Source organism: Herpailurus yagouaroundi, unplaced genomic scaffold, assembly GCF_014898765.1.
Source record: "Herpailurus yagouaroundi ecotype Mexico unplaced genomic scaffold, PumYag 28, whole genome shotgun sequence".
Lineage (NCBI taxonomy): Eukaryota > Metazoa > Chordata > Mammalia > Carnivora > Felidae > Herpailurus > Herpailurus yagouaroundi.
This window is the reverse complement of record NW_024412376.1, coordinates 96,675,269-96,694,898: the sequence shown is the minus strand read 5'-3', so window position 1 is coordinate 96,694,898 and position 19,630 is coordinate 96,675,269. Positions and strand designations below refer to the sequence as shown.

The 19,630-nt window shown below is 36.6% G+C and overlaps 1 protein-coding gene across 9 annotated transcripts in view; it reads left to right on the top strand.

The window, feature by feature from the left end:
- The window catches only part of PTPN13 (protein tyrosine phosphatase non-receptor type 13), a 228,831-nt gene that overhangs the window by 145,020 nt on the left and 64,181 nt on the right, over positions 1-19,630 (top strand). For 8 of the 9 annotated variants that reach the window (XM_040479058.1, XM_040479075.1, XM_040479065.1 and 5 more), the window contains 8 exons: positions 3,980-4,202; positions 7,260-7,334; positions 7,466-7,640; positions 9,633-9,786; positions 10,290-10,428; positions 11,807-11,959; positions 15,101-15,283; positions 17,998-18,160. In XM_040479058.1, coding sequence (XP_040334992.1) covers positions 3,980-4,202; positions 7,260-7,334; positions 7,466-7,640; positions 9,633-9,786; positions 10,290-10,428; positions 11,807-11,959; positions 15,101-15,283; positions 17,998-18,160 — 1,265 coding nt within the window. The remainder of the gene's footprint in view (positions 1-3,979; positions 4,203-7,259; positions 7,335-7,465; positions 7,641-9,632; positions 9,787-10,289; positions 10,429-11,806; positions 11,960-15,100; positions 15,284-17,997; positions 18,161-19,630) is intronic. The other variant, XM_040479028.1, reaches the window with a different exon arrangement.

Sequence of the window (19,630 nt, the reverse complement as noted above, 5' to 3'; positions counted from 1 at the left end):
TATCTGATAAGGGCTCATAGCTAAAATATAAAGAAATTATACAACTCAACCCTCCCCCCCAAAAAAGCCAAATAATCCAATTTAAAAACCACAGTGCATATCATCTCATACCTGTTAGAATGGCTAAAATCAAAAAGATAAGAAACAAGCATTGGCGAGGATATAGAGAAAAAGGAATCCTCAGGCACAGCTGCTAAGAATGTAAATTGGTGCAACCACTGTGGAAAACAGTGTGGAGGTTCCTCAAAAAATTAAAAAGGAGGGACGCCTGGGTGGCGCAGTCGGTTAAGCGTCCGACTTCAGCCAGGTCACGATCTCACGGTCCCTGAGTTCGAGCCCCGCGTCAGGCTCTGGGCTGATGGCTCGGAGCCTGGAGCCTGTTTCCGATTCTGTGTCTCCCTCTCTCTCTGCCCCTCCCCCGTTCATGCTCTGTCTCTCTCTGTCCCAAAAATAAATAAACGTTGAAAAAAAATTAATAAAAAAAAAATTAAAAAGGAACTATCATATGATTCAATAATTCCACTAGTGGATATGTACCCAAAGAAAATTAAAATATCAAATTTAAAAACATATATGCACCTGTATGTTTATTGCAACATTATTTATAATAGCCAAGATGGAAGCAACCCAAGTGCCCATCAGTAGATGAATAAGTAAAGAAAACACAGACACTCTCTCTCTCTATCTCTCATACACACACACACACACACACACACACACACACACACACACACTGAAATATTACTCAGCCATAAAAGAGAATGAGATCTTGCCATTTGCAACAACATGGATGGACCTAGAGGGTATTATGCTGAGTGAAATAAGAGAAAGACAGATACCATATGATTTCACTTATATATGGAATCTAAAAATCAAAACAAATGAACAAACACAAACAGACTTACTAATCAACAAACTGTTAATTGCCAAAGTGGGAAGGGATGAAGGAGGATTAGATAAAGAGGATTAAAAGGTATGGTCTTCCAGTTATAAAATAAATAAGTCACAGAAATGAAAAATACAGCATTGGGAATATACTTAGGAATATTGTAATAATGTTGTATGGTGATGACACTTAATGTGGTAAGATTGAATAATATAGAATTGTCACATCACTATGTTGTTCACCTGAAACTAATAAACCACTGTATATCAACTACACTTTTATAATTTAAAAATTGTTTAAGGGAGAGCAGATACGTGCAAGCGGGGAAGGGGCAAAGGGAGGAAGAAAGAGAATTTTAAGCAGGCTCCAACACCCAGCATGAGCCTGACACGTGGGACTCCATCTCACAACCATGAGATCATGACCTCTGCCGAAATCAACAGTTGAATGCTTAACCACTGAGCCACCCAGGTGCCCCAATAATAAATTTTTTTTCATTAAAAAATTCATTTAAAAAAAAAAAACAAAAAACAAAGAGAAGGCAGGCTAAAAGGATAGAGAGTGCAGGGGTGTGATGTCCAAGTTCTGTTTTACATAGGTTGGGCAATTAGAGAAGTCCTCTCCAAAGGGTTACATTTGAAGAGAAAACTATTTTAAGGGACAGTGTGAACTATGCAGATATCAGGAGGCAGAGGGTTCCTTCCAGACAAAAGAAATTACAAAAGTAGAGGCCTTGAGGAAGCAGAGGTATGGGAGATGTGTTGCATGTTAGACTATTAGAGGAATACAGAAAGGACAGTGTGGGTGCAGCAGGATGAGTGAAGGGGGCAGAGTGGGTGGTAACCAGTACCCAAATCATGTCAGACCTCAGAAACTTAGGTGAATACTTTAGATGTTATTCTAAGTTTAATGGGATGCCATTGGATGGCTTGAAAACCTAGATCTAATTTACATTTTAATGGGATTACTCTGTTTTTTTCTGTGAAGAACAGATTAGAGCAAGAGACCAGTTAGGCAGTGATAGTAGTACATTTGGCTGGATACAGCACAGACTAGTATGTTGGTGATAGAGAAGACTCATATAGATATTTTCAAGGTTCTGCCTACAGGATTTGCTACTCAATTGGACATGGGATTTGCAAGATAGAGGAATCAAGAATGATTCCCAGTTGTGTTGTAAGCAGACAGTTTGAAAAAAGGTTCAACATGGGGGAAAAAATATCAAGAATCTGGTTCGAGACATATTAACCTAAGGATGGATGTTAACATCCAAGTAAAACCCTCACGTAGGCAAATAGAATTACAATTCAGAGGAGAGACTGGGTTATAGGAAAATATAAAGTAATTAAGGCCATGTAATTAGATGAGATCAGGTAGGTATGGAGTATATATGGAGACTTGGAAAATCTGGAGGGCTGAGGGCTGTTGTAGTCTAACACTAGATTATAAACGAGGGAGGAGCCAGCAAAAGAGACTAAGGAGGAAGAGCCACTAAAGTAGAAGGAGAATAAAAAGAGCATGGACTTCCCAATGGGAAATGTTTTAAGAATTGGAAGACTAAGCAACTCTATCTTTTGGCACTTAGAAGTCAAGTAAAATGAAAATTGTAACTATCTTTTGGCTTTGACAGCAGACGTCAGTCATTTTTGTGAACAGCTTCGGTGGAATAGTAGGGACTAAAACCATTGGTTTGAGTCTAAGAGACTGAGAGATGAAGTAGAGATAAAGCTTAAATAATTTGAAGAGATTTACTCTAAAAGACAGCAGGAAAAAAAATGGGATAGAGTCCAAAAGGGGTTGTAGAACCAAAGGAGGATTTTCTGTTCTGAGTAGGAAACAATATATCATTTTTGTATACTAATGAAAATAACATAGTGTACAATGCATGTGAGGGGATAATTGCAGGAGCAAAGTCTTTGAGTAGGAGAGGGGGTGGAATTTTATGCACAGTGGAGGTATTGGGCCCATGTGAGTGTGCAGGAGATCCATCGTTGTAACAGAAGAGAAGGCAGAATATATGGACGTAGATGTGGAAAGTTTGGTGGTAGAAGGATGAGGAAGTTATTTCCTGATTGCTTCTTATTTCACCAAGACAACTGGGGAAAGGTCATCAGTAGAGAAGGAGAGAGTATTTGAGCTTTGAAAAGAAAAGGGAAGGAAGAAGATATAAAATAGTTCTCTAAGAAAGTGAGTTACCAGGCAGTGCTGAGAGCCCAATGAGATCAGTCAGCATGGTTCTGCAGTTTCAGGAGAGTTGAGATTGTTTGCAAAGGGGTGATTTTAATAATGGGCTTTGGAATTCAAGCAGGATAAGGGCAAAGAGATAACAGAAAGTGATGGAGTCAATGAATTATTTGAAGAAGGGTATTCGAAGTAGTGAGCTAAAAAGAAAAAGAAAAAAGACAAAAAAAGAAGGGATTATATGGAGAGGCCATTGGAGGATAGAAATAGACAGTTATTGTTTATAGGCAGCATGACCATGGGAGTAGATGGCTGGCAGAAGTGGAGGAGGCCAGAGTGCTGGAGGACTTCCCAGTCTATGTGACACCACCTTAAATGATGACAGGAGCACTGGTGGAGAAGAGGACTGAGTCAGGCACTTAAATCTTTAATGAATAAGGGAGTGCTGATCAATAGGACAATAAATATCTACAGCAAAGCAGAGCAGTGGATTGAGTGATTTCATAGCATGTACTTCAGGGAGGCTGGGGGCTATTGTAGGTCAACAAGGGTCAGGAAGCTGATACAAGAATTAAGGGGAATCTCTATCCCATCTCCAGGCCCAGTGGTACATACAGGACTCTAAGAATAAAACAGCCCCATCTGAAGAGAATCGCAGTGGAAGCAGTGTTCAGAGGATGCTAGAATGTTCAGAGAAGAGGTGGAACATATAGATCTATCCAGTGAAAATGGGACAGCATACTATATCAATACATTAAAAAAGCAGGATTGAAATGTTACTGCACAGGTTCTTCTGAGATGACAAAATAAAATCTGTGTAAATTCTTGATACCTTACTTAACATGTTTTTTTTTTCTTGATTAGACTTAAAATAGTTATTTTCTTCCCAACCCTTTTCTCTTTTCTATATAGTAGACAATATGAAACACCCCTTGAAGGCAACTTAATTAATCAAGAGATTATGCTAAAACGGCAAGAAGAAGAAATGATGCAGCTGCAAGCCAGAATGGCCCTTAGACAGTCTCGGTTGAGCCTGTATCCAGGAGACACAATCAAAGCCTCTATGCTTGACATCAGCAGGGATCCCTTAAGAGAAATGGCCCTTGAAACAGCCATGACCCAAAGAAAACTGAGGGTAAGTTAATTCTCAGATTACTGCATGTAAACTTGGTCTCACAGGCTCTTAAAAACTGAGAACAAACTGAGGGTTGATGGGGGGTGGGAGGGAGGGTAGGGTCGGTGATGGGCATTGAAGAGGGCATCTTTTGGGATGAGCACTGGGTGTGGTATGGAAACCAATTTGACAATAAATTTCATTTAAAAAAATAAAATTAAATAAATAAATAAATAAATAAATAAAATTTATTTATGAAAAAAATAAAATAAAAAAATAAACTTGGTCTCACAGGGAAATATTATGGAAAATACTTTTTGAATTCTGTAGGTGTCCTAAAGTTGCCTGTAGATGAAATTGAAATCCCATATTAATCTATTAGTGTTAAATATCATATTTGTTGATATTAAATATTTAGCTGTTTTCATGATTTCATTTTTAGAATAACATTAAATGGATTTATAATAACTGTATATTTTAAAAGTATATTCATGATCCTTAAAGTCACCTAGATTTATTCAGCAGTGTAGGAGATTATCTTTTAATATTAAGAAATTTATTATTCCACAAACCAAGATCAGGAATAGAGAACTAAATGTTGGTTCAGAAGCTCAAGAATGTTATGAAGTGCATTCAACCTTTCTGCTCTGCCATTTTCAGAATTTGATAGCAATTTATTTTGTAGTCAAAAGATGACCACGTTAGCTCCAAGTATCATATCTTTATATTACAATATTCAAAGACAAAAGGAACAAATCTGCATCTTGTATTAATGGAGGATTTTTTAAATGTTCAGTTTATATTTTTCTTTCAACATATGTCCTATATAATTTTATAAACATAAGCTCAAAATAAACAATTCTCTCATATAAAATATCTTGAACATTTAACATCTTCTATAATATTATTGTTAATGGCTGTAAAATACTCCATTATGTGCCTTTATCATATACGGTGATTTCTTCAATCAGTTTCCAGTTATTGGACATGAAAAATATTTCTAATTTGTCGTTGTTGCTATTGTAAGCAACGCTCTGATGAACATCCCTTTAGCTAAATCTTTGCAGGTAATTTCCTCCAAATAGAATAGCCAAATCAAAGGCCAACACCTTTTAGAACATTTGATATGTATTGTCAAATTGCCCCTCAAAAAGTTTGTACCAATTTATGCTTCCTATAATCATGCCTTTTCGCAATATTCTTACCTACTCTGGATACTGTCATTTTTTTATCATCATAAATTTGATAGGTGAGGTAGTATCTTTTTTTGTATTGTTCCTTCACAAATAACTCTTCAAACATGAAATAAATAGTAGTAAAAGTAATAAAATCTAGAGTGAATTTTTTCTTTTTAGCTCTGCACAAAGTGTGTTACCCCATTCTGTTTTGTTTTTTGTTGCTTGTTTCAAAGAATTGTCTTAAAAGCACATTTGTATGCCCTAGAGTTGAGAGAATTCAAATTTCTGTCATAGTTTTCTAAGGAGAAGAAATAGTATTGGGTAAAAATTGCATTGAACCACACATTCAAAGACTTGGTTTCTATTGCTAATAATGCTGTTAAATGACTTTAGGTCAATTTTTAAACCAGTTTGTGCCTTGCTCGTGCTAATTTTTAGAATGTGGAATTGGGTCATACTTTATAAGATATTGTCCAATTTTAAAGTTATTAGATTCTAATAAAACATAACTGAATTTATTTTAAGCTGAAAGGAAGAAACTCAATGAGGTCTCATCAATTTATGATTAGAACCAATACCTTTGTCAAAAGTAAGCAGTAGGCAGAATATTGTACAATTTAGTTGGGTCTCCAATAATTAAAGGCATGCATAAAGCATAAAGAGCACATATATGTGTGTGTGTGTGTGTGTGTGTGTGTGTGTGTGTGTGTGTATGCACAGTTCTAATGCAGAACTGTGGCTCACTAGAGATTCATAAATGGTATTCTTTCCCTTTAATTTTTTTCTGTTACTTTTGGTACAGACACACTTTAACTTGTTTATATACTGTTGCCTTAGTTGATCTGTATTAGATTCTGTGTTTCCCACGGCAGACCATTTTCATCTTTTCTGCTCTATTTCTATTCTCGTTTAAAATGTGGCCTACCAATTGGTTCGTTGAGTATTAACAGGCACTTAATGTTAAAGTTTTACTTAAATGGTATCTGTGACATGTTCTACACTTGGTTAATTGGATAGAATTCCCACACCATGAAGCCAAAGAAGAAACCAAAAAAAAAAAAAAAAAAAAGAAAGAAAACAATAAAACTCTGGTAACCTTCATTAGCGCAAACACATGCATGTGCCATTAACACGAGCACACACGCATGCACACACACCACCTGTTGTCTTTGGCCTCAAGATAGCCCTTGTCCATTTGGACATAAGCTTTCAGTCTATTCTGAATCCTGCTCCTATCTAGAGTTTAAGTTATTTCCTCAACCAGTTATCCACTCTTGGCAAAACTGTTAGATATACAAGAGGTAAAGGAAAAGACTAGATTAAAAAGCAGTAAATGCAGTGTGTGGACTCCACTTTTGTCTCCCCCATCTCCCCCATCTTCTGAGACAATGTTTTCTCACTAGAGGCAGCAGTTGAGGACAAAGACTGATGCCTTAATATCCCTAGTTGTCACTATTTAGAGAAAAAGAAAAAAGACACAGTGTCACGTGTTCCAAAAACATGATTACGAATAGATATGAATATTTTGTAATTACAAAGTACATGTTGTCCTTTAACTGTGATTTGTTTTAGAATACCTTAAATATCACTCTCTAAAACAAATGAAACTGTGTTCAATCACTTGACACATTAGCAGTACTAAACCGAATCCTTATCATGAACTTGATAACTGTATTACATCGGTAATTAAGACTACCACTGTGTTTGAGCATCTGAGTTTAAAGGCCAAAAAAAGAAAAACTTATAAAACAGTATGAAGCAAGGCTTTACATTTGACATCACTGTCGAAGATGAAACTGAGGAAGAACTTCTGTTTAGATTATTATTGTATTATTTTCCCTTTAAGGAAAGCACTAAAGTAAATGGTAAATACTGTTCATTCTACCTATGTGATTTGCAGAATTTCTTTGGCCCAGAGTTTGTGAAAATGACGATTGAACCCTTTATATCTTTGGATTTGCCACGATCTATCCTTGTAAGTAATAAAACCAATTTGTGTCACTCTTAGAAAGTATTTTCCGTAATGACTGTTTTAAAAAACAGTTAAAATTCTTATAATATTCATTTTAATAGATGTCCTTCCTTTTTTTTTTTTTTCAATTGTAGACCAAGAAAGGGAAGAATGAAGATAACCGAAGAAAAGTAAACATAATGCTTCTGAGTGGGCAGAGACTGGAACTGACTTGTGATACCAAAACTATATGTAAAGATGTGTTTGATATGGTTGTGGCCCACATTGGCTTAGTGGAACATCATTTGTTTGCTTTAGCTACCCTCAGAGGTACCAAGATATTTTAAGTTCAGGGTGTAGTATAGAAACTTGGCAACAAGCTAACTTCCATACCTGTTATTGCCCAACTTGTTTTGGGAAATATTAACTACATGAACATGTCAGCATTGAGAAGTAGGAGTTAGGAACTCCCTTCTCCTAATTAGGTTCACTGTTTTAATAGCTGTGTCTTGTAGCATCTTCTATACCTGACCATGAAGATTTTTCTTTAGCTCTCACTATACAAAAGTGGATTTTAATTATTCTGTTTTGGGGACCATTATATATGTCAATTGCCTACATATGTACTCTAGAAATTAAGTATCCTGCTAATCTGAATTTGAATATATAGCAGGATCCTGTTTCTGAATCCCCACTCACATCAACTTCTTCAGCCTACTATCCAAAAAGAAATATACAGTGTCTTTTTTAAATGTTTTCAGTACATGACTGCAAATGAGTCATTTTACATATTTTTTAAGCTTTATGTGCACTGAACTTTGAAACATTCACAGTGGGCTCAGAGCACAGCTTCTGTAGAAACCACTCCTATTGGGTCACCTGGGTGGCTCAGTCTTGAGTATCCAGCTTTGGCTCAGGTTGTGATCTCACAGTTCATGAGTTCAAGCCCCACAGTAGGGCTCGCTGCTATCAGTATGGAGCCTGCTTTGGATCTCCTGTCCCCGCGGCGCCCCCTCTGCTCCTCCCCTGCTTGCACTCTCTCTCTCTCAAAAAATAAAACATTTAGGGGTGCCTGAGTAGCTCATTCGGTTAAGCATCCAACTCTTGGTTTTGGCTCAGGTCATGGTCTCACAGTTTCATGGGTTCGAACCCCTCATCCTGCTCTGCACTGATGGTGCAGAGCCTGCTTGGAATTCTCTCTCTCTCTCTCTCTCTCTCGCTCTCGCTCTCTCTGCCCCTCCCCCACTCACACTGTGTTTCTCAAAATAAATAAACTTAATTTAAAAAAAAATTTTTTTTAAAAAGAAACCATTCCTATTTATCAGTTCGAATTTCCACAGCTGCTGCTTGCTTTGGAGTTGGGCTTTAAAATAAATGCTTCTTTAATAAATCATTATATTTATAAGTCACTCTTTAATATTTTAGATTCCTATTTACCTCAAAATTTCACTTAGCTTAGACAACAGAGTACTATAAATTACAATTAAGAATCAAATTATCCTGAAACCCTACAAGATCAGGATAATGTCTTCTTTGTCACAAAAGAAATGTTTTCTTCAACTTAGTTTTTGAATTCTTGTTTCTTAAAAAACTAATAATTCACTTGGTAGAGTCATCCAATAAATATTCAATTAGTGTCTACTAATGTTCTGTCACTTTACCAGTTGTAATTTTGGACTAATCAGGTGACACCATTCACATGAATAATTAATCAGAATTTCTATTTATAATACATTAATTTCTTAAACATTCTGGACAAGTCAGATTTTATTGAATAATTTTTACTTGGAAAATCAATAATATTTAAATGAATTAAAAATAGAAATAAAATGATGAGTATTGTTTCTCCTAGGTTTCGGTTGGAAGCTCAATAATAATAAATAATAGCTAATATTTATTGAATGCCTACCATATGCCACGTGTTTTACCAAGTGGTTTATATACGTTAGGTCACTTGTTCCCTACAGCAATGCTAGAAAGCAGGAATTTGCACTATCCTGATTTTACAGACAAGAAAATTGATGTCTAGAAAGGTTAAAGAATTTATTGAGCGTCCCGCAGATAGTAAATGATGTAGTGGTGTTGAATCCAGTTCTGTCTGCCCATAGAGCCCTCATTCTTACAAGACAGAGCCCTAGCATCTTGCCCCCATCCACATGGAGTGCTTCAGAGTTCCTTGCCGTACTCCTTAGAAATCCGGTTTTATTCTCGTGTGAAACTGTCTTGTGCAAGTCTGATAAAAAAGAAAAAAAAAACTGACGGAATCAGAAGAAAACATTAAAGTATTTTATTATATCTGAATGTTTTCTCTTTCTGTTTTAGATAATGAATATTTCTTTGTTGATCCTGATTTAAAATTAACCAAAGTGGCCCCAGAGGGATGGAAAGAAGAACCAAAGAAAAAGAGCAAAGCCACTGTTAATTTTACTTTGTTTTTCCGGATTAAATTTTTCATGGATGATGTTACTCTTATACAGTGAGTACACAAGAGTTTCTGTCTTTCTCTTTTTGGTGCCTAGACTTTTGACCATTTAGTTTACTTCTACTGAATTATTTGATTCTGACCAATGATAATGTTATTATCATAAAAGGAATATTTCCTTCAACATAGTTTATTAAATTCTTGTGCCTTAAAAGCTAAATAATAGGGGCACCTGGGTGTCTCAGTTAGTTAAGCTTCTGGCTCTTGATTTTGGCTCGGGTCATGATCTTGTGGTCATGAGATCGAGCCCCTTGTTGGGCTCCATGCTCACAGCACAGCCTGCTTGGGATTCTCTCTCTCCCTGTCTCTCTGCCCTTCACCTGCTCGCGCACACTCTCTCTCTCTCTCTCTCTCTGTCCCCAAATAAATAAATAAACATTTTTTTAAAAAGCTTAATAATAAACCATCTTGGGAAATAAATTTATAGGCCAATAATAAAAACCACCTTAGATTCAAGATAAAGTTTACATGTTTTCTGCGTGCATTTATTGTTCTAGACATACTCTGACCTGTCATCAGTATTATCTTCAGCTCCGAAAGGATATCTTGGAGGAGAGGGTGCACTGTGATGATGAGACTTCTTTATTGCTAGCATCCTTGGCACTCCAGGCTGAGTATGGAGATTATCAACCAGAGGTAGGATTTGCTTTTCTCCAGGGCCACCTTTTTATTAATACTTTTATCCTCAACATAATTAAGAACTGAACCTAGTTCGTGTGTTTGCTATTTAGATCTGGAGATTTTTAAGGCTAGTTTGGTACCTCAAAGTGACCAGGTTCCCTGCATACATTTGTATATAAAATCATACAGCATAGGGGCGCCTGGATGGCTCAGTCGGTTAAGTGTCTGACTTCGGCTCAGGTCCATGATCTCACAGTTTGTGGGTTCCAGCCCCACGTCAGGCTCTGTGCCTGGAGCCTGCTTCCATTCTGTGTCTTCCTCTCTCTCTGCCCCTCCCCTGCTCACACTCTGTCTCTCTCTCTCAAAAATAAACATAAAAATTTTTTTTAAAAAATCATACATTGTAGCTTTCCTTTTTTTTTTTTTTTTTTTCTCCTATGTAAAATTTCCTGTTTCACAGTTTCAGGATATCTTCTCCCAATTTCTAATTAATAGATACTAGGCACAGGGGTTACCAGCCTAATCTAGATCTAAGGGGTCTTCTGCCTTCTACATGGATCCATGCAGCGATAGCCTGAGAACCTGACAGAGCTCACAGTGCAGAGAACAGATGTTCACGGCCAATTATTCCAGAAAAAAGTGGATCTCAGAGGAAGCAAGGGCAAGAGTCTGTCACTCAAGTAGCATCCTTCATAACATTAACTCTGACTGTAGTAACATTTGCCCCTTGTTGTCTGTCTCCTTAAGCTTGCTAATCAGTTCAATCATTTTACCTCACAATGAAAGACAAAGATTGATGCATTCCCTCTAAAACTCCTCAGGGAGAAGTCTAAATAAAAGTGTCTTACCTCAGGACGCCTGGGTGGCTCCATCCTTTGGGCGTCTGACTTCAGTTCAGGTCATGATCTCACAGATCACAAGTTTGAGCTCCATGTTGGGCTCTGTGCTGACAGCTCGGAGCCTAGAACCAGCTTCAGATTCAATCTCTGACTCTCTGCACCTCCCTGCTCTCTCTTTCTCACTCTCTCTCAAAATATAAATAAACAAAAAAAAATTTTTTTTTTTTTTTGGTGTCTTACCTCTCAGTTTAGGCAAGAACTTTAAGATAGGACGAAGAAGGCAAACAGAATTGCTTATAAAAACATTCTCTTGGGGCACCTGGGTGGCTCAGCTGGTTAGGTGACCAACTTCGGCTCAGGTCATGATCTCACAGTTTGTGAGTTTGAGCCCCGCATTGGGCTCTGTGCTGAAAGCTTAGAGCCTAGAGCCTGCTTCAGATTCTGTGTCTCCCCCTCTTTCTACCCCTCCCCTGCTCATGCTCTGTGTCTCTGTCTCTCTCTATCTCTCAATAATAAATAAACGTTAAAAAAATTTATTTTATTTTATTTTCCAGGTTCATGGTGTGTCTTATTTTAGACTAGAACATTATTTGCCTCCCAGAGTGATGGAGAAACTTGATTTATCCTATGTTAAAGAAGAGTTACCCAAATTACATAATACCTATGTGGGAGCTTCTGAAAAAGAGACAGAGTTAGAATTTTTAAAGGTAAGTATGTAAGATTACAAATGATAAACTTTGTATCTTTTTCAAAGTAAGCAAGAAATATTGGAGGGCATATATCTAAAAGCTCATTTGCCAATAACTGGATACTATTCATTATCTCATGTCATTTATTCCTGACTAAAACCATGATATTTTAGTTATCTTGTAAAAGAGAGAACTGAAGCTCAAAGAGGAAATGTAATGTTCCCAAGTCAATGGCTGGTATGTAGGGTGAAACAGTGATTTGAACCCATATCTATATGGCTATGGATTCTCTGCTTTTATTCCATTCCATACTCAAAATACATTATAAACATATGAAGAAGCATTATAAAGTAACAACTGAATTTTGTGACTGACTGGATATAGGATTCGAGTTCATATTGATTCTAGAATTACTGTTTTTTTTTCTTAAAAGGCTTAAAATTCAATTATATCTTCTAAAAATGGTCTTTCAACTAACATCTAATAATTCACATAATGGAAGGGGGCCAGAAAAAACTGACTTATGGTTCTAGTTCTGCCACCAGCTTTCTTTGAGACCTCAAACAAATAGTGCTTTTGTGATCAGGAAAGATAGTACTATGTTAACTTCCAATAAGAATAGCAAGTATAGTATTCTGTTGAAAAGAGAAACTTTCAGAACATTCTCCTGGTTCACCTCCCTAGCGTGTAACAGTATTCCTTCCATTTGCTGCTCCTTATTGGAGGGAGCCAAGTTTCCCAGCCCTAGAAGTGTCTATGAAAGGGTTTCACTCACAGACTTACACCAGCTTTAATCTAGAGTTTATGGTATGAAAAACAAGGTGGTTTGTTTGGTTTGAGTCAACATTTAAAGGCATTAAATTACATAGTTATATTTTCCCTTGGTCATTACATTTTTATACTTGTAGGACATAAATATCAAATTCTGTCATTTATTATTAGCAAAGGTAGAAAGCAGATTAGCACAGTGGTAAGAATTTGTATGGGAATTTCTAGTCAGAGAGTCTTGCACTTGAGTTCTTGTTTCAACCAGCTGTGTGAACTTGGACAATCTGTTTAACCTTTCCGAGCATTAGCTTTCTCTGTGTAAGTAGTGTGCGTAATGTATCAGTAGGTTGCCCTACTCCTAATAATGTATACTGTTACTCTGTTCTCTTTAACTTCAGCATCTTTCTTCTAACCTGAGGTTTTTTAAATCTCATTAATACACCTTTCTAAAGTTACACTTCTGCTATATGTTGCATTACCTTTGAAAAACTTTTATCTTTCTGCAAATATGCTTTATTGAGGCATAATTGACATACAATAAAATTCGTAACTTTTTTTTTTTAATTTTTTTTTCAACGTTTATTTATTTTTTGGGGGGACAGAGAGAGACAGAGCATGAATGGGGGAGGGGCAGAGAGAGAGGGAGACACAGAATCAGAAACAGGCTCCAGGCTCTGAGCCATCAGCCCAGAGCCTGACGCGGGGCTCGAACTCACAGACCGCAAGATCGTGACCTGGCTGAAGTCGGACGCTCAACCGACTGCGCCTCCCAGGCGCCCCTAAAATTCGTAACTTTTGAGTGTTCAGTAAATTTTGAGAAATATATATAGTTTAAGAAATATATATATACCACCATCTGTATAATCATGATGAAGAACAAGGATTAGCAAACTGTGGCTTGCTTATTTTGTAAATAAAGTTTTATCAGAACTTGGCCATGCTCATTTGTTTCCATATTGCCTATCTGCTTTCGCACTACAACAGCAGAGTTGAGTAGTTACAGCAGAAATCGTATGATGCCTTCCCCAAAAGCCTAAAGTATTTACTATCTGGCCCTTTATATTTTTTTTAATTATTTATTTAAGTAATCTCTACACTCAGGATGGGGTTGAACTCACACCCCTGAGATCAAGAATCATATGATATGCTCTTTGGACTGAGCCAGGCAGGTGCCCCATATCTGGCCCTTCAAAGAAAAGGTTTTACCCACCCCTGATATAACACATTTCCAATACCAAAAAGTGTCTTCATGTCCCTTTACAGTCAGTCCACTTCCCCCACCCCCACCTCAGCCCTTGGCAACTACTGATCTGCTTTCTATCACCATAGTTTTTTCTTGTCTAGAATTTCATATAAAGAATTATATATTATGTAGTCTTCTGTATCTGACTCTTCTCACTTAGAATAATACTTCTGAGATTCATCCATAGTATGGTGTGTATCAGTAAGGTTTTTTTTCTTTTCTTTCTTTCCTTTTTTTTTTTTTTTTTTTTATTGCTGGGTAGTTTTCCTTTGTACTACACTTTCATCAGTTGATGGATATAGAGCTGCTATAAACTTTCAAATACACATTTTTATGTGAACATATGGTTTATATTTCTTCTGAGTAACTACCTAGTAGTAGGGTTGCTGGGATCTATGGTAAGTGTATGTTTAACTTTATAAGAAACTGTCAAATGTTCTAAGGTGGTTGTCCAACTTCATGTATTACCAGCAGTGTGTGAAATTTCTAGTTGTTCCGCATCCTCAAAATTCTTGGTATGTTCTGTCCTTTACACTTTAACTATTGAAATAGGTAAGTAATGGTATATCATTGTGGTTTTAATTTATATTTCCCTAATTACTTTCATGTTGAGCATCTTTTCATTATTTGCCATTCATATATCTTTTTTGTTGAAGTGTCTAATAAAATATTTTGCCCCTTTTTGTATCTGGTTAAGTGTCTCCTTATTGCTGAGAAGTACCTGTTTTTTTTAATATATTCTGGATGCAGTTGCTTTATGTATATATCTCCTAGTCGGTGGCTTGCCTTTATATTTTATCATTGACTTTTGAAGAGTAAAATTTTCAGTTTACCAATTCTTCCTTCTAAGATTCATGTTTTTTATGTCCCATTAAAGATATCTTTGTCAAACCCACACCCACAAAGATTTTCTAAGCTTTACAACTTTAGCTGCTATATTTAGGTCTTTGATCCATTTGGGGTTAATTTTCATATACTGGGTGTAGTAAGGGTCAAGATGCATTTTCTTGCATGTGAATATCTATTTGATTCAGCACATTTGTTGAAAAAACTGTTCTTTCCATGTTAAACTAGGATGGTACAACTTCTGTATCTGTATGCCACCCTTTACTAAGGTGCATTGCTATGGTGTGGTATTGTTCCAACAGGTCTGTCAAAGGCTGACAGAATATGGAGTTCATTTTCATCGAGTGCACCCTGAGAAAAAGTCACAAACTGGAATATTGCTTGGAGTCTGTTCTAAAGGTGTCCTTGTGTTTGAGGTTCACAATGGAGTTCGCACATTGGTCCTTCGCTTTCCATGGAGGGAAACCAAGAAGATTTCTTTTTCCGTATGTCCATTTTAACCCCTTTTCATTATATTTTAAAATAGGTGTTGTCAATTTCAAATGTAACATATTAGTTGATTTTCCTTAAGTAAACTCTACATCCTTCTATTCAGTAGGGCTAATACATTTTAATACTATTTACTCTCCTTTCTTAATTGTAGGAAGTATTATTAGGATTTTATTTGGTTTTAGTTTTCTCAGGAAGTAATTTTTAAAAGAATAGTATACATTCCTAGCTGGTTACATGCTCAGTTAACTTTAGTTAAATTACAACCAAGTTGACTTTTCTGTTAATTCAGAACTTATTCTAGCATACTAACTTCTCACATGGAGAAGCTCCTCTAATATATTTAAAATAAATAATTACTTTAACCCTAGTAAATTTTATCTAGCTCAATGTTGGGTCCATCACAACAACTGTTTTTGAAACTTAGCAGTCCAGAAATGTATTGGATTTTATGAACTAAAGGACTTTTTTTTTTTTTAATGTCCCAGGACTTTCTGCAATTTAAGTTTTAGTGTATACTTCCTGTGATGATAACACTTTTAGAATATCATGTTTATGAAAGATAGTGAGCTGTAAAGGCATATTTTGATTTTGGAAATTGTTGTGGAGTATCTGAACATTGAAATGCAATTGGGAAGCCCCAGAGATGAATCAAAAATTATGTTGAGGTATTTGTTTTCCTAATGGTATTCCGGGTCCACTGACATCTCGAATTCATACTTGGGATGAAATAGGGTCTCACTAGTACAAGGGTTATAAGGATACCAGTCTCAAAGTCCCAACTCACTCTGGTTAATCTTCAACCTAGAGACCTTTTGAAATCAGTTCTAGACTTGACGGTTAGCTGGTTGGTTTTCTGTGAAACTCTGAGATACACTAAGATTACCAGATAATAATGTGTTCTCTCAGGAAAGCCCAGACATTCTCATGTTCCCAAGATAGTCAAGACCAGGAAATTACCAGGGTATAATGTACATTCCCCAATGGAAATGCTGGCAGCACAAATATCTGGAGGAAACCTTAGATTAATTAAATACAAATCTAATTTTGACCAGTTTAGAAAAGGCAACAAATCAAATAAATTGTCTAGCATATAGCTCTCTGTTGTTTGCCAAGCTATCACACCAGCCCCGCTATATATAGAACTGGCTGTGATTAGCTCATATTTAAAGATCTCCAGTAATAGAGAATAGACCACATTCCCAAGCAGACTGATCCTTGTGTTTAGCAAAACTTGTTTATCCTAAAGTTCCTTCTCCAACACAGAGCTCTCTTTTTAACCCTCCTTTTTTTTCCCCACTAGCCTCTGGGGAGCTGGAAAAGTCACCCTTTGCCCTTCTCATCTCTCACAATTGAATTCCCTGGGGCACATTTCTTGTCCAGTCTATCAGTAAACACTTAGAATCAATTATTTTTATGATTTGTTTGAAACCTGTAACTATTTGAATAGTTACTAGGTGTATCACTGATAGTCAAGATACTAATTTGGTGCTACTGTGTCTTTAACTACCCTTTAATACTCCCTGATTTCCCTTTTTTAGCAAAGAGAGAACAGGGTCCCAGAGATTTCATTGGCAACACATCCAGCTAGAATTTAATGATCTCATTTTGTTCTTATTGCATTGATTACATATTTTTAATAGCTGGACTCTATTTATGGCAAGTGGTACTAGTTTTGTATTTATAGCTGTGATACAAAGCTCAAATGAATTTATGTAAATAAGCAAAGTCAATTTTAAAATTTATGAATAAACAAGACCAGAAATTATGAAGAAGCCACCTGCATGATTGAAGTTTGAGTAATACTCTGTTATTGTGTCATTTGTTAGCCTTACCAAATTTGACTTTCCCATGCCTGCTTCTCCATTTGAAGACAAGGGACATGAATAGGGAAAATAATTTGCACAGTAGAAGCAACCAAGAGCTAGAGTAGAGTCTAACTGGACATAAGCAATTCTCCAGAGACATTATTCTTAGATCCCTGGCATGCTGAATGTTAATCTTTTAAGATATACGGATCACCTGCAAGCCTCACCACAGAGGTTGCAACATTTCAGATGCCCTCTTAAGCAGGAGACATCATTTTTCAAGAAATATATGAGAGAGAACACTAATTGGTGGTTCTCCTGTTTCCCCTGAATTTGAATGCAAGAATCACTCTAACTCTAAATATCAATTTATTTTATCTCTCATCCCAGCAGCCATGTTACCCAGTGCCTCTCCATTCCCACATGTTAGCTTCTCCCAATTTCCATCCCAGCCTACAGGTCACCAAGATTCTTCTTGGTAGAATCACAGCTCTTATATATTAATAAATCAATTTTTGCCGAACTTCATTTTCTTACCCAAGAAGAACATATTTCCGTGACGTCTTTTTCAAACAGCTTTGGTATTTGTCAACATTGAAGTAAACTCAAAATGTTAATAATCTCATTAAGGGTAATTTTTCCCTTGCCAATAGCCGGTACACTGTCTGATCTAGGCTACAATTTCTGAAAGTGACAAATAATATTAATTTCATTTATTTCCTGAATCTGTAATAATAACAGGGTTATATTTTTCCATATTTATGTTAGAGGCAGGTCAAGGAATACTCCTGCCTCGTGGGAAATAAAAATAATATCTCTACTTATTAATTGCTGTTTACAGAATTTAGTCATAAGGTGATAGGAAAACATCCTAATTATTAATACCCCTGATTACATTGCAGAAAAAGAAAATCACCTTGCAGAACACATCAGATGGAATAAAACATGCCTTCCAGACAGACAACAGTAAGGTGTGCCAGTACCTGCTGCATTTGTGCTCTTCCCAGCACAAGTTCCAGCTGCAGATGCGAGCAAGACAGAGCAACCAAGATGCCCAAGATATGGGTAAGGACAAGCAAATTGGTCAGATGATCAGGATATGTGCTTGATTTTTGCCACAAATTTTAAAAGAATTTCCATGTTGAGGATGAAAGTTAGACTAAGTCAAGTTTATAAAGGTGCCACAGATGAAGCCAAGATTTCAACTTCATGTTCATTTTGAAAACAGTGACCCAAAACTGTCAGGTAGTACCTGTTGAAATGTTTACTTTGTGCTTATCATTAGGCTAACTGATGTAAGTATTACATTTGGGTCACAGTCGCTACCCATAGTAAAGTTACGTGCTATTTGGGAAGGTAAGACCAACATACACGAAACAATAGTACACAATAGAGGGTCAAGGTTTTAATAACAGATTACATCATACAGACTACATGATCTACACCGTAAGAAGAGAGGGAGGTCAGAGGCCAGAATACTCCAGTGGTGGCAATGGAACTGGAATTTGAAGGACAAAAATAAGAAGGTTAAAGATAAATGGCAGGGCTTTCCAGGTGAGGGAAAAAACCTGGGAAACAGGACAGGGAGCAGAGGGAGTATGCACCCAGGACAGTGAAGTGACATACCATAACAGTTAAGGGTGGCAGATTTCCCACGTGTTAGTTTTACTTGAGTGTGTCCTTCTTCAGAGACTGAGGTCAATAACCACCATACACAGTGTAAATGCTCAGGAGAGTGGTTTCAGTTCCTTTTGAAAAGGAACCGTCAGAAGGAACTAGTTCAGCTCTGAAAAAAATATCTCTGTCAGAAATGAAATATTGAAAGCTTACTCTGTAAGACCACATGTACAGATTAAAGTTACACAAAACCTAGTTGTGCATAGTAAATTCTTATAGTTTTCTGTGAAATATTCTGAAGAATTTGATTTTTAAATTTAATGGAATGGCACTGGTGACCTTGTGCGGCAGAGAGAGTCCTATAAATCCTGTATCCAAATTTTCTCATATCCTGAAACCCTACAAAAAGTGTGTTCCCTATAGGATCAGACTGGGGTGATGGCAGCCTATGTATAGATGTTTCTCAGCCTTTCAGAGCCAAGACGGTAGGGGCTGTATGCTTATTAAAAATGAAGATTCCAAAAACCTACCTGAAACTTGGTGAATCATCATATTTGGGTGTTGGGTCTCTGGAATCTGCATTTTAACAGGCTTTCCTCAGTAATGATTTTTATGCATGCTAAAATATGGTGATTACTGCTGTAATGTAATCTAATTATTCCTTTTCTTTCCCTACTTTGCTCTGCTAGAAAAAGTGTATGCTCTTACATATTTTACAAGTGCAGTGAAATATCAAACTTATTAGAGCTATCAGTTTTCCTACCTGGACTAATATTCTATTCAATACAAATGAAAATTGAACAGTTGAAGGTTGCACCATTACAGATGTGGTATAATGTGCTGTAATGAAAAAAATCTGAAGACAAAACTACAAAGTTAGTCCTGCATCCTCCACATTCCTTATACTGAAAAACAATA